Source organism: Manis javanica, chromosome 10, assembly GCF_040802235.1.
Source record: "Manis javanica isolate MJ-LG chromosome 10, MJ_LKY, whole genome shotgun sequence".
In the NCBI taxonomy this organism is placed as follows: Eukaryota; Metazoa; Chordata; class Mammalia; order Pholidota; family Manidae; genus Manis; species Manis javanica.
Genome location: NC_133165.1, coordinates 2,687,308 through 2,700,117, shown reverse-complemented (window position 1 = coordinate 2,700,117; position 12,810 = coordinate 2,687,308). Strand labels below are relative to the sequence as shown.

The following is a 12,810-nucleotide window of genomic DNA, read 5'->3' as shown; positions in this document are numbered from 1 at the left end:
GAGAGTTGAGGTGACTTACCCAGGGTCACCTGATTTGGAAGCCAAAAAAAAACCTATTCTTCCCTCTCCATCACCCTGGATCTAGTCGTTAGGCCTAAACGGGAACTCAAAGACTGGCTAAGCTCCTCCAAGATGGCCTTAGTGGCTGGTGATTTGAGTTTCTTTATAAAGTGAAGGAGAAGTAGGGACCAGGAATAAGAGGAAAATTTAATGATGCCTAATATTCTAGTAACACTTTATATTTTTCAAAGAACTTATATTTCTTATCTCGTTTGGTTCACAGAACTCCGCAAGGTTAATAGGCAGTATGTTGTCCCCAGAGATTGGATCAGAACTGGCCTCAATGCTTCGGATTCCAAGACTCTTCCCACAAGCTAAGGGAGGGCATTCCTGCCTTTCAGGCCCTACATTTGTCCCTTTGGTCCTGAAGGGTCAAGACCAAGAGACAATTGGATACCATTCTCTTGTGTGTCCCCACAAGTCCAATGCACAGTGACCTTTCATCTCACTGTGTGTTCCTTCCCCTGCCAGAAACTGGCCCCAGAAAGCAGGCACCTCCCCCATCTGGCTTTAGGGTTACTTTCACAGAACTGATTTTATTTAACTGCTACACCAAGAAGAAAGGAATCTGTTAAACTCGTGTTCATCCATTTCACAGACATGTTCCGGGCAGGGTACCAGAATTAGAGAAATGAGTCAGACACATTCCCTGCTGGCAAGAAGCTTGCAATAGTGGAACTAATGAAAACACAAATACATACATGACCAGTGTAAGTCCGGGGAAAGGAAATCCCAGGGCAAAATACCTCTAACGGCCAAAATCAGTCAAAGGGAGAAGTAAAGTCCCGTTTATTGCTTACAAACTGCAGTCCAGGGCCATCTCTTTCCCCTGCTCTGGGAGGAAGCAAGCAAGCTAGCCAGCCCCTCCCCTTAAACTCCGAGGTTCAGACACGCCCTCGGTTGCCCAGGTAATTACCCACTGATACGGAGATGAACTCTCCACCCCTGAGGATATGCAAATGCGCCGAAGCCAGGCGAGATAATCTGGAAATGTTCAATTTCACCCACAACCAGGTACATGACGGTCACAAATACATGACCAGATGGAATAAATGTCACAACAAAGTTAGAAGCAAAAGGCCATAGGGGATCAGTGACAATTCTGACAAGGGGAAGGAGGGCTCTATGAAAAGAGAGGTTTGGGGGCTGGGCCTTAAAGGATGAATGGAGAATCCTGACAAGTTGGGAGACGCAGGTGGAGGAAACAGTATGAACATCTGGGCAGCAGGGACATGCCCATGCGAGGGCGGCAAGAAGTCGTGTGGACCCCAACCTCACACTGAGGTTGGCTGGATCCTGCTCCCAACTGGAGGGAACCCAAGAGACCTAAACCATCCACCCCTTCCCTCCTCGGGTTCTGTATGTGCAGCCTGGGCCACCAAACCCTAACTGCTCCAACTACTCAGCTTTTCTGTTCCCTCACTGGTTCTCATGTGTGTTTTGCTCTCCCAACTAGACTAGAATGCCAGTCTCCTGATTCCTGGAGAACATAACCAGGGGGTGACTGTATCTCCTCGCAGCCAGCATGAGGCCGGGCACACAGCAGATTCCTAAACCCTATTTGTTGACTGATTGCTGAAGTCCACAGGCCAAAGGATCACGAGCTGAGTTTTACAAACATGTACAGCAAAAAGAGGCAGTACTGTGACCCGAGGCTGGGATAACAGTGGGGGGATTAGGGAAAGACACATACTTCTGGTTTTAAGATCACATTTTATAGAACTGATCTAAATTTAACTCAAGGACTCACACTTGTCCAGTCACTCTGTGGGCCTGCCCTGCATTCTGCTCTCTCTGTGGACTAACATCCCAAAGTCCCTGTAATCTGTTTTCCCAGTTTCTGCTGGTCAACATCTGCCAATGAGACATGGTGTCTCATCCTTCCTCTTGGGCAGAGTAATGGGAAGGGCGGTGTAGTTACCACTGCCAGTCTGGAGACCCAAGGGTGATGCCAGAGGAGAGAGCACGGTCAGGGCCAGAGGACGGAGTGAGAAAGACCCTAAGGCAAAGGACAGCTTCTTACCAGCTGGTCCCCAAGGAGCTGAGATCTCATCTGAAGTGTGGGGCAGATGGAATGGACAAACAGGGAAATTGGATAAGGTCAAAGCCTAAATAGAACACAGCACCCTCAGAATGGAGAGTGAGCAAGTAATCAAGGTAATCAACTAGGGGTGGGGGGAGAGGGGGTGGGTACAAAGGCCCAGGTCGGCTCTGGGGCACAGAACTTTAGTTTGAGGGATATCCAGTCCCATCCTCCTCTCTGATCCCATAGTTGAGGCCCTCAGGCGTCCTTCCCTGCAGTACTGCCCTCTTCTGCCCAGTGTCCCTCACCACCTTTGATCCTTCTATTCACCCTTCATGTTGCTGCCCGAATGGTCTTCCTACAGGGCAGACCGGTTCCGTCTCCGCTACCATCTACCTGCAGAATTAAGGCCCAAAGCTTACATGGCTTACCACCTTCTCTGCTAGACCCAGACAGACCTACCAGTCTAATCTCCTCTCCACGCTTGCCCTTCTCTGCACCCACTGACATACTGCACAGTACTTACTGTCCAAAGATCCACTAAACTTACTACCACTGCCAGAATTCCAGTGTCAAGGTCCAGATCAAATGTCACCTCTTCAGTTAAATCTCCCCCTGCTTGCTCATTCCCGGTAAGACCAGACAAGTTAGTTTCTTCTATGCCGCAAGACACTTCAAAGAGCACTGATTACCTTGAGTTGCTTTGATTTACAGAGACCGAGAGACCACTGGGGTAGGTCTTGACTACTTATAGCCCTCCTTGTCCTCAGTTAGCACAGGAGGAATAGGTGATCAAAACCATTTTTACTTAAAGAATGAATCCGTTTCCTCCCTAGACTCCCACTGAGCTCCTGGCAGAGCCCAGTTAAAATCCAGGCGGTCAGACTGGGGTACTCCTTTCCAGGCTGCTGCCTCTATGCATTTTCCAAGACCGTGCGGTTGGATAACTCCTCCTAATCTAGACTTTGAAACACCGGGACAGTGACAGACACTTACAGAAGCAGGAACCCAAGCTGCTGTCTCTAAGGACAGCCTTCTGTGCCTCTCCTGGGGAAGTGCTGTGATTCTGAAGGGCTTTGAACCAAGCCGTAGGCGGCGACAGAACAGGTGAGTCATCCCAGCCTACACCGTTCTCTGCTGAAGGGCCCCAGCATCTGTCTGGGGTGGTATGAGAAATGGGAGTTCTGAGCTGACTCTGATCCCAGGGAGGCACGGCCAAGGTGCCCCCAGCCCTGGTGGTGAGAGCAACAGTGACAGGCTTTATCTATGGCAGCCAACATAGAGGGACTTGGGGAGCACAAGAGATGGCCTCGGAAAGGTTGCAGCCCGTGATAAAGGGCTACAGCTCACTATCTTCGGACCCCATCTGTAGAGACAGATGTGCAGGCCTTCCACCTAAGCCACATATTCCCCACTGCCCATCTTCATTGGTGTCTCTTCACTTCCTGAAATTCAAAGCTTCTCAAGTTCTTCACACCCATTTGCCAGACTCAACAAGGACATTTAACTCACATGCGAATCTTGTTTTAAGCCAGTCACCATGTAAAGCTGAGGGATGACTCTTCATTTTTTTACAAACTCTTCACCCCAAAGAGCTCCCCTGATGCATTTGTTCACCAGTGGCTTACTGGGTACAAGGGCCACTGTTAGGAACTGAAGCCATACAAACACTACTGCAGTATCACGCCTGCCCCCAGCCAAGCAGATAAGCTGCATGTCCAAATGACTGTAAATACAGGAAGTAATGTGATGAGTCCTTTAAGGGAGGCTCACAAAGATGAGTCTGGGGATCTGGAGGTGAATCTGGAGGGGCATCACGGGGGAGGTGGCATATAAGCTAGGCTTTAGAGAACCGGTTAGATGTTGCTATTCAGAAATGGGAACAATGGCCTTCCGGATGGAGGACATATCAGCAAAAGACCGAAGAAAGTTGCCCAGACTACGGATGAGATCAAATGTTAGGCAGATCCATGTGGAAACCCCCAAGGGGTATTGAATAGCAAATGTGATAAACCCAATCCCCAGGGGCGTGGTCAGTGGCACGGAGGAGAAAAAGGCTCTGAATAGCAAAGGGCAAGGTGAACACGTATACTGCAGCAGCAGGGCGTATTCCGGGTGAGGAGCGTGCTGGGGTGGCCCCGGACTTAGATCAGAGCTCCAGTGCCAGCTCCACCCTAAGAGCTGTGGGATCTTGGGCCAGTTACCCACTCTCATCTGCAGGGTCCCTCCCTGATCCCTTCTGCCTAGCAGATCACTATGAAATGAAAGGAGACAGTGGGAGTGAAGCATCTGGCACAAGTCAGGCACACAGCACAGGGTCAGCGTGTTGGAGGTTCCCTCTCCACGCTTGAGGGGCGGGGCCAACCAACAATGAATCAAAGGCTTTGTTGGGCCAATGAAAGGGGATTCCGAAGCAAGGCCAGTGAGAGAAGGGGAGCGTGGAGGAAAGGCCCGGTGCCATTACCCTGAAGCTTCCGCTCCTGCGGGCCACGTCAGGGGTGCTGGGAGAACTCTCCCCGCCACACCGGCGGTTGGTTCACCCCTGAAGGACGGTGTGTTCCAGGGGCGCAGTTAGCGGAAGGGGCTCGTGGGTGGAGCAACGAGTAGCAGCCGAGCAGGAAGAGGCAGCGCCCTGGACCTCTGCCCAGACTGCGGGGGCGTCAGGGATCAGGCGCGGGTGGCTTCAGAGAGGGAAAATGGTTCAGTTCCAAAAGCTATCTTCCACAAGCAAAGCCAAAGCATCCAAGGCTTTTTTCAGATCTTTGTAGCTGCCCTTTTAACCCAAATACTTGGCCTATTACAAACTGGCAGGTGAGATACCGACAGGCACAGAACCCCCCTCCATGGAGCGCCTCCAGGCCCGCAGAGAAAGGGCTCCACTGCGGACCCACAGGAGAGTCCATCTACTTCCGTATTTCTCCTCATTCATCCACTCATTCCACAGTCATCCACAACGCAAGATCGGCTTCCGGAGCGGCAGGCGTCAGCTGCACACACCTCCATCTCGCAAGCCGTTTCACCAGTCAGTTTCTTTCTCTGCCAAATGGAGAACACCAGGTTCATGAGAAGATCCGATGAGATGATGGACATTCCGGTACACAGCGCGTACTCAGGACATGTAAACATTATCCTACGAGAAGTAAGACCACCTGACATGCTGGCTCTCTTTCATGCGCTCCTCCAGGTACATACGCATTCTTCCCACCCTGTGCTGTGCCCTAGAGTCAAGCCTCCCTTGCTCTGACGTCCCCTTGAGTTTGGTCCACAGGGAGCCTTGACTGATGAGAGGATTTTCATCCCCCCAGTTGCCTCCCTGAGCCCCTTGACCCAAAATCCCAGCTCTGGAAGATGACCCTCCACACAGCCTCTCTGCCTCCAGGCACAGAAGTGATAAGAGCCCACTGTTGCTAATAGCCCCAGAATATTTCAGTATCCAAAGTTGTTTCCCTAAGCCCTGCCTCAGGTTACCCAATTGTATGTACCATCTCTTTTCTGCTGGCCCCTGACATACATGGCATAGGAGAACGAGAACAGACCTGGGAATGGGAGACCTGGATCCAAGTCCCGTCTCTGCCCCTAGCTGGCTCTGTGACCTGTGCCAGCAGTCTCTCTCCTTTCCTAGGCCTCAGCTCCCGCATCCGAAAAAAATGGCACAGGGCCCTTCTGTGCTACAACTCCCTGTCATTCCTGGATGTTCTGTGAAGTTAAAGCCAGGAAAGGGATGCATATAAGGGAAGAAAGCTTCCCAGTGCAGAGGGCAGGTCGCCAGCTAAGCCCCTCACCGACTCATTCTCACCCAAGAATCACCTCACTCCTTACCAAGAGCTTCCGTTTTCCTCTCAGGCCACCAGGGTACCAGATAGCCAGACGACCTCCACGCCAAAGCAACAGCCAAAACCCCAAGAAATTTCAAGTAAATTCCCTTTCCTTTCAGTTACCAACCGGTCAACCCCAGTTTAGGCAGAGAGGCCCCCTCCCACTTGCTAGAGTGCCCAGGGGTCCAAGCTGCAAGCAGGTACCCTCACACCCGTAACTTCCCTGCAGGGCCGCACAGGGCAGCCATGCCGGCTGCTGGCCGGGCCCACGGCAGAGGGATCAACCTCCATCAGCGTCCGTGACATGTCACATTTAAAATCGCTAAGGGCCACTTGATGGGGTATTGCAGAATCTCCGAAGTCCTTTCAAGCTCCTTCAATGAGGGACTCGGGGAATCCCACGGTAGACACGTTTTAATGAGAATGTCACCCTCCCTGCCCCCTCAGGAGCTTCAGGTGCCCCGAGGGCTTCCCACCTACCCTCACGAGGGTGGGCTCAGTGGCCCAAAGGCTGGCTGGGGTTCTGCCCTAGAGGCCGGGAGGGGAGGGCAGTTTGGATTCCAGCGTCTAAGAGCTCCGGGCGGGAAACGCGAGGTGGGACCACTTCGTAAAATGGCTCGGTTCCTGGTTCACCTGACGGCTGGCCGCGGGCGAACCACAGCGTAATACCTGCCGGCACCAGTTTGTCTCCAACGTTCTTTCCTTCCCTCAAATGCCTCCAGAAACGTGGCCTGTGCCAGCAGCCTCTCTCCTTCCCTTCCCTCATTTGAGAGAAGTGAATCACAACTGATTCCCGGTCCCAAATCAAAATTTTCAGACCCTCTGGGCTTGCAGCGTTGGAACAGCCCGCGGGGTGGCCTCGACTAGGGCGACCTCGGCGACCTCGGCGACCTCAGCCGGCCCCGCGCGGAAGTTCCCGGGAAGGGCCGCCGCGCGCCTGCGCACGCGCGAGCCCAGGAGCGTGACCCGGAGGGCGCGGCCGGAGGGGGCGGGGCCAGGCCCACAGCCCCGGCCACGAGCGGAAGCGCGTGCGCGTTGCGGGCTCGGCAGACGAGAGTGGGAGGTGACCCCGTCGGCGGGGATGGCCGTCTGCGCCTGAGGACCCGGGCTTGAGGGACGAGGCCAAGCTCGGCCCGGCGCCCGGTTTGACCACCCTCGCGTCCCTAGTCCGGAACCGCCCTGCTCGGGGCCTCAGGTGCTCCGTCGGGCGAGGGAGTGCCCCGGGGAAGGCGGCCGCAACCCCCAGGCCCTGATCTCAGGGAACTCGGGCCGGGAGCCCGTCCTGCCAGGCACCGAGCCCCGGCGGCTGCAGGACGGCCCGTGTCCTCTCCCGGCCCTGGGCACCTGGCGGGGAGCGACCGAAATGCCACGGGGGCCCAGGGAAGGGACACAGATGTGGATCTGCCCAGGGCTGGCGCTTTGAATACCTCTTGGCCAGAGGCAAATTTATGTTTCTGCTCTCGTTTTGTTTCTCTTACGCTTCTTTTGTATTGCCTTTATAGTCCTCTAAAAAAAATTAAGGTTTCCCAGGAGTGGGAAAAGCTTGAGCCTGGTGTCACTGAAAGTGGAACTGGCATGAAATGTTGCTAGTCTGTTTTTGAGGCTGTGAGTTAGACAACTGCAAGGCCCAGGGCCTGGCGGGATGTCCTCCCGTGGCTTAATCTTCCCGGGTCTCCACCCTGGGCTGGGCATCCGCATTCACCCCACGCACACATCTGCCGACACACATGCTCCCTTAATCTGTAATCCACACATTATTTATACAGTTACTTCACAGACACACCTGCCTACCCACCCCAGACATACCTATTCCCCGGACCCTCTACACACACCATACAATGCACAGACACCTTCCTTACTTCCCCTAAACCCACTTACTTTAATTTGTTCTGATGGCACAAAAGTGATGAGTCCTACATATTGGGTACTATGTTCAGTACTCGAGGACCAATTGGTCACAAACACATATGCATTGGTTTCTCCAAATGCAAAGACTTTAACATGCACACATTTGCACTCCCCGTATACATATAGCCAAGTGTAACCGCCATATATTCTAACATACCTGTAAGGACACTATCCACTCATGCCCTGATACCTGGCTGTGTTTAGAATGGTCTTTGATTTTTGCTTTCTTCACTTTGTGTTTCTGTTTCCCTATCATCTTAGTAGCAGACAACGTAAAGGTGGTAGGTCATGAGGCTTGTGAAATAGCATGGTTCTAAACACACCAGCAGTTTCTGGCATGTTATATTTATCTTCAAAACACCAGCAGTTTCTGGCATGTTATATTTATCTTCAAAACAGGCCTCACCTACCTTCCCTTTTCCAGGGAAAGCTTATATTTCTCCCAGTCGTGGGAAAATAGTGCTTGCAGTCATGGGTGGGAGAGGCGACCTGGGCTCAGAGGTGGGCAGCACTGGCCTTAGGTCAGGTTGCTCAGCTGCTCAGACTGTGGAATATAGACCTCCTCATCAGGAGGAAAGCAGGGGAGAGGGAGGAAATAAACCCCACGGCCCTACTCATCTGGCCCTAAGATCAGGCATCTAGACTTTGGGAAACCAGAGCCAGTGGCCACCTTTCTGATGAGACCCCATCAGCCTGGCAGCATGGTTTTAACTCTCAGGCTCCCGTCTTGCTTACTTGCAACTTCCCACCAATGCCCCAGGTCCCAGTTTTTCCTTTTCAAAACATGCTCTCAAATGGGGGTGTGAAATCCTCAGGAGGGCCCCAGAGGTAAAACTGCAAAATGAAGAACAGTTCATGTTTCTTTAGAGACACGTACAAGCTGGAGGCCAGGATCACCCTGTGGAGGCATCACTTTCTGCAGAAGCCAAGCAGGCGTCTCCTCAGGTCCAGGGCAGCCCTCCCGGCTCCCCACCGGAGCCTTCAGGTGCCAGTGGGCACGTGGCTGCGGACCAGCTGAGCACAGCCCCGTCAAGATGTCAAGATGCCTTCGAATAATTTGAGGATAGCAGTTCCAATAACTCCTACTCACAGGCTGCTGCTACAAATGCCGGTGGAATGACAAATCCAGGTGCTGAGGAGAGAGCATTTCATCAAGTTTCCAATTATGCAACAGGAAGCCTTCGTTTCAGAGCTGAGAGTTCTGGCTCTCTCTGGGCCTCCAGAAGCAGGAGGGAGCTGGAGCAGGTGGTGCAGGGGTGTCCAAAACCAGGGTGGGCAATTTATATATTTTCAACCTATCCCCCAAGACACTTAAAAACCAGTAGACGGGGTCAGAGATGGGAGAGGTGCGTAGGTGGAGCACAGGGGATTTTTAGGGCAATCAAAACTATTCCATGTGATACTATAATGATGGACACATGTCATTACACATTTGCCCAAACACACAGAATGTACATCCCCAAGAATGAACCCTAAGCAGATTGTGGCCTTTGAGTGATAACTGACAATGTAGGATCATGGATTGTAACAAATGTTCAACTCCAGGGGTGTTGACAGTGGGGGAGCCTGGGCATGTGTGGGTACAGGGAGCAATGGGAAATCTCTGCTTTCTCTCAATTGTGCTGTGAACTTAAAATTGCTCCGAGGAAAATTAAGTCACTAAAATTCAGTACACTCTACTAGGTGAAAGGAAAATGGTTGGAGACAGTCAGAAAGTACAAAGTGTTAAAGAGAGTTTGGAACTTTATTGGCTTTCTCCCTGATGAAATCAGAACGGAAAGGACACTGGAAAGGTTCTGCTTTGGTGAGAAACAGCAACTGTTCAGGCATTAAGTATTTACAGATACTCCTCTTGGGGGATCTTTGGATCCTAAATTTCCCCCAGTCCATACCCCCCACCCAGAGTCAGAATTCTGCCTCAGAATCCTCCTCCGCAGAGTGGGGCACAAAACAGCACTTAAAGCAGAGCCTGTTCACTAACAAGCCTGCTGCAGTTAGAGGAAAGGCAAGTCAAGGGGTGAGCCAGGAAACAGAAGGAGTTAGAAAAGGAAAATGGGTACAAAAAAGAAAAGGGGGGAAAATAATCACACTGATAATGTCACCTCCCTGAAAATAAAAATATTGTATGAATGTATTACCCACATTCCACCCTCTTCCCCCAAAGCAGTGGTGACATCAGCAGCTATGACAATGCCCATACAGTCCCCTGCCGCACTGAGGGACACAGACATGCCAGGAGTAGCTGGTAGGCATTAAGGGGCAAGGGGCGAGGGCAGACTTGAGAGGGTAAATGGTGGAGAGCCAAGGCAAGGGCTGGATCTGAACGAGAAGAACAGCAGCTCATCGGGCCTTGGTCCCCGGGCTCCTCGGGCGCTCCTAACAGACGGTTTTTCTTCTCTGGGTGGCTCCATCCTTCAAAACAATGTCCTGGAGGCTTTGGGATCTCCGGTTTTCTTGTGGAAGGTTCCAGGTCTTCCACAAAACCAAAGGCAGCAGCCCTAGTTACAGAATGCATTAGAGCACTAGCCATCCTGAGAAACCGGTATTCTAAAAGGGCTGATCTCTAGGTGGACCGAATCCGATCGCCAGTCGGCTTCCACGGCCTAACCGGCAGACTGCGTCTCCCTCTGGCCCAGGATGCTTCCTGGTGCATCTGACCCGTGCCTCACGGTGGAGCCTCCTGGGGACAGCACGCACCTAGGAGAGGCTGGCTCACCAGGCAGAAGGAGCCTCCTCTGGGCAGCCCTTGGCCAGGCCTCCTGGACTTGCCCAGACTGTCTGCCCACTTTTTGTCAGAAGCTCTTCCCTGCATTCCCTGTCCTCTGCTGCCCTCCAAGGTGGCACACCAGCCAGGCAGGGCCTCAGAACAAGCTCCCCCTCCATGCCCTCTGGCCTGTCGTCGCCTAACTCTCTCGTGGACAGCGTGAACCACACACCCTCACATTCCGGTATTTAAAGGCCTGGCTTTCCCCAGGTGCGCTCAGTGGGGACTGGCATCAAGTGCAGGGGGAACAGAAGGTGCAGCCGTGGTTGCCTCCGACACCGAGCGGCTGGTGCCGGTTCTGACCCCTGGGAGGTTCCTCCGAGTCCGGTGTATTGGCACATCAGGGAATGGAGCAGAAGGGAGAGAAGCAGCCTTGATGACCAAAACCAGGGAGGAACAACTCTCCTGCCAAGAGTCTCCACTGGGAGGATTTGGAAACAGCGTCCTCTTAAATCTGGGAGGGATGGCCGCCCAGAGAAGTCCCTGATGAAAGGAGCAAGGTTTCCATTGTCCCCTCTGAAACCCAATAGCTTTGGGGGCTGAGTTTTCCAAGACATGCAATAGACAAAGACACACGGCAAACCAATGAACCCTCTGAGCCCGCCCAGGACTCCCACGAAGGCACTTCCAGGAAGTTACCTAGATACATGGAACCCTTGCCCTCCTTGGGGCCAACAGAGGGACCAAGCTTCCCCGCTGGCTTAGAAGACTGTCTGAAAAATGGCATGGGGGAGGCAGGCCCGTCTCCTAGCCCGGGAGCTCTTGTTCTCTCCGAGTATTCCGGATCCTCAAGCATCCTCCCACCCCCTGAGGAAACAGGGAAGAGGGCCTGGGGGTCCCCTCAAAACCCAGGTTGATTCCGACCCAAGAGACTGTCCTTGTTGAAGTCAGCCCAGGGCTAGGAGGCAGCTGAGGACTGGGGCACAGAGGACGGAGGTCACGGTGGGCCTGAGCAGCCCTACAGAACTCAACTGTTTTCCCACCTAGAGGGGGAAAGGAATTTCAGCCACTCTGAGCTTATGGACACCTATGAATTCAGTACATGCCAGACCTTAGCTGCTCTCGGTCCCTCCGAGACAGGACCCAGGAAAAGCAGGTGTGGCCTGACTTGCGTCAGTCAGGCCCCTCACTGAAGCTACAAGAGGACGAGCACACTATAATTCACAGTTTCCGCCCTCCTGTGACCCGCACCTCCCCCCACGACTGGCCTCAGTTAACTCCCAGTCTCCAGTGCGTAATGACTCTTGCCAGTGGCTCGAAGGGTTAATAAACCAGGACTTCCCAGACAGGACACAAGCTCATTCGCCACTAGGAAAACAAGGAGGGCCATGCGGCAACCTAGTGTTTCCTGTAGCGATTCTTGGGGGTTTCGCCACACCCTGTTTTGTCACAGTTGAGAGCACCTGGGTTCTTCCCTAGCCCAAGGCTCCCCAGGAGGCTGGGGAGCTCCTGGGTAATGGCCCGCTCGATCTTCTCCAGAAAGCAGCCTCCCATGTAGGAGCACTGCTGAGACAGTAGCTTGAAACTGGAAATGGGGTTGATGCCAAAGAAGTCCTTGTAGGCCTCACGGTTGGGAAGGTCAAATTTACTGACATTGGTCTTTGCCAGGATGGTCTTGAAGATGTAGAATTTGTCGGGATCTTCCACAATGTCCTTAAAAACGAGTTCTCCATCACTGAAGAAGGTCATTTTGTCCTTGTACGTCTGCAGGTAGCGGTCGACCAGGAGGGCATGAATGCGGACCCGGATGGCGTGCTGGCGGATGAAGGCGATCTTGTTCTCCAGCCTGTTCTCAATCACCTGGTTCAGGTCTTCCAGGAGGGAAATCTCCTCCTTGAGAAACAGGTCCCGGTGGGTATCAGGCTTGTAGTCTTGTGGCCAGAAGGAGCTGACATAAACCCGAGGGGGCTCTGTGACGTTGATGAGCGGGGCCAGGCTCCAGAAGAGGGCCCCGTAGACCCGCATGAGCATCTGTGTGGCCAGGTTGTCGGCCTTGTTCAGGATGATCCTTATCTGGGATTCGCGACCCTTCAGCTGGCGGAAGAGCATCTCCAGCTCCAGACCCACATCCAGCTTGGTTGGGTCAAAGACGACAAAGATGAGGTCGGCTCTGTCGATGAACCACTGGCACACGTCGTTGAAGGGATAACCTCGAGGAGAGGGAGCGACAGGTCAAGACGAGCAGGCCCGCCCGAGCCCCTTGCGCTGCCTTCCAGAACCAAACCATTCCCTGACTGAAG

General features: G+C 53.1%; 1 protein-coding gene and 1 long non-coding RNA gene across 8 annotated transcripts in view; both read right to left on the bottom strand.

The window, feature by feature from the left end:
• LOC108406468 (uncharacterized) overlaps positions 1-8,527 on the bottom strand; it is a 36,335-nt gene extending 27,808 nt beyond the window's left edge. For all 4 annotated transcript variants that reach the window (XR_012121907.1, XR_012121908.1, XR_012121904.1 and 1 more), the window contains exon 1: positions 6,379-8,527. This is a non-coding gene — a long non-coding RNA (uncharacterized lncRNA). The remainder of the gene's footprint in view (positions 1-6,378) is intronic.
• A 990-nt stretch (positions 8,528-9,517) lies between these two features.
• Positions 9,518-12,810, bottom strand: part of SRL (sarcalumenin) — a 32,886-nt gene continuing 29,593 nt past the window's right edge. For all 4 annotated transcript variants that reach the window (XM_017675177.3, XM_017675179.3, XM_017675178.3 and 1 more), the window contains one exon: positions 9,518-12,720. In XM_017675177.3, coding sequence (XP_017530666.2) covers positions 11,909-12,720 — 812 coding nt within the window. In that variant the 3' untranslated portion in view covers positions 9,518-11,908. The remainder of the gene's footprint in view (positions 12,721-12,810) is intronic.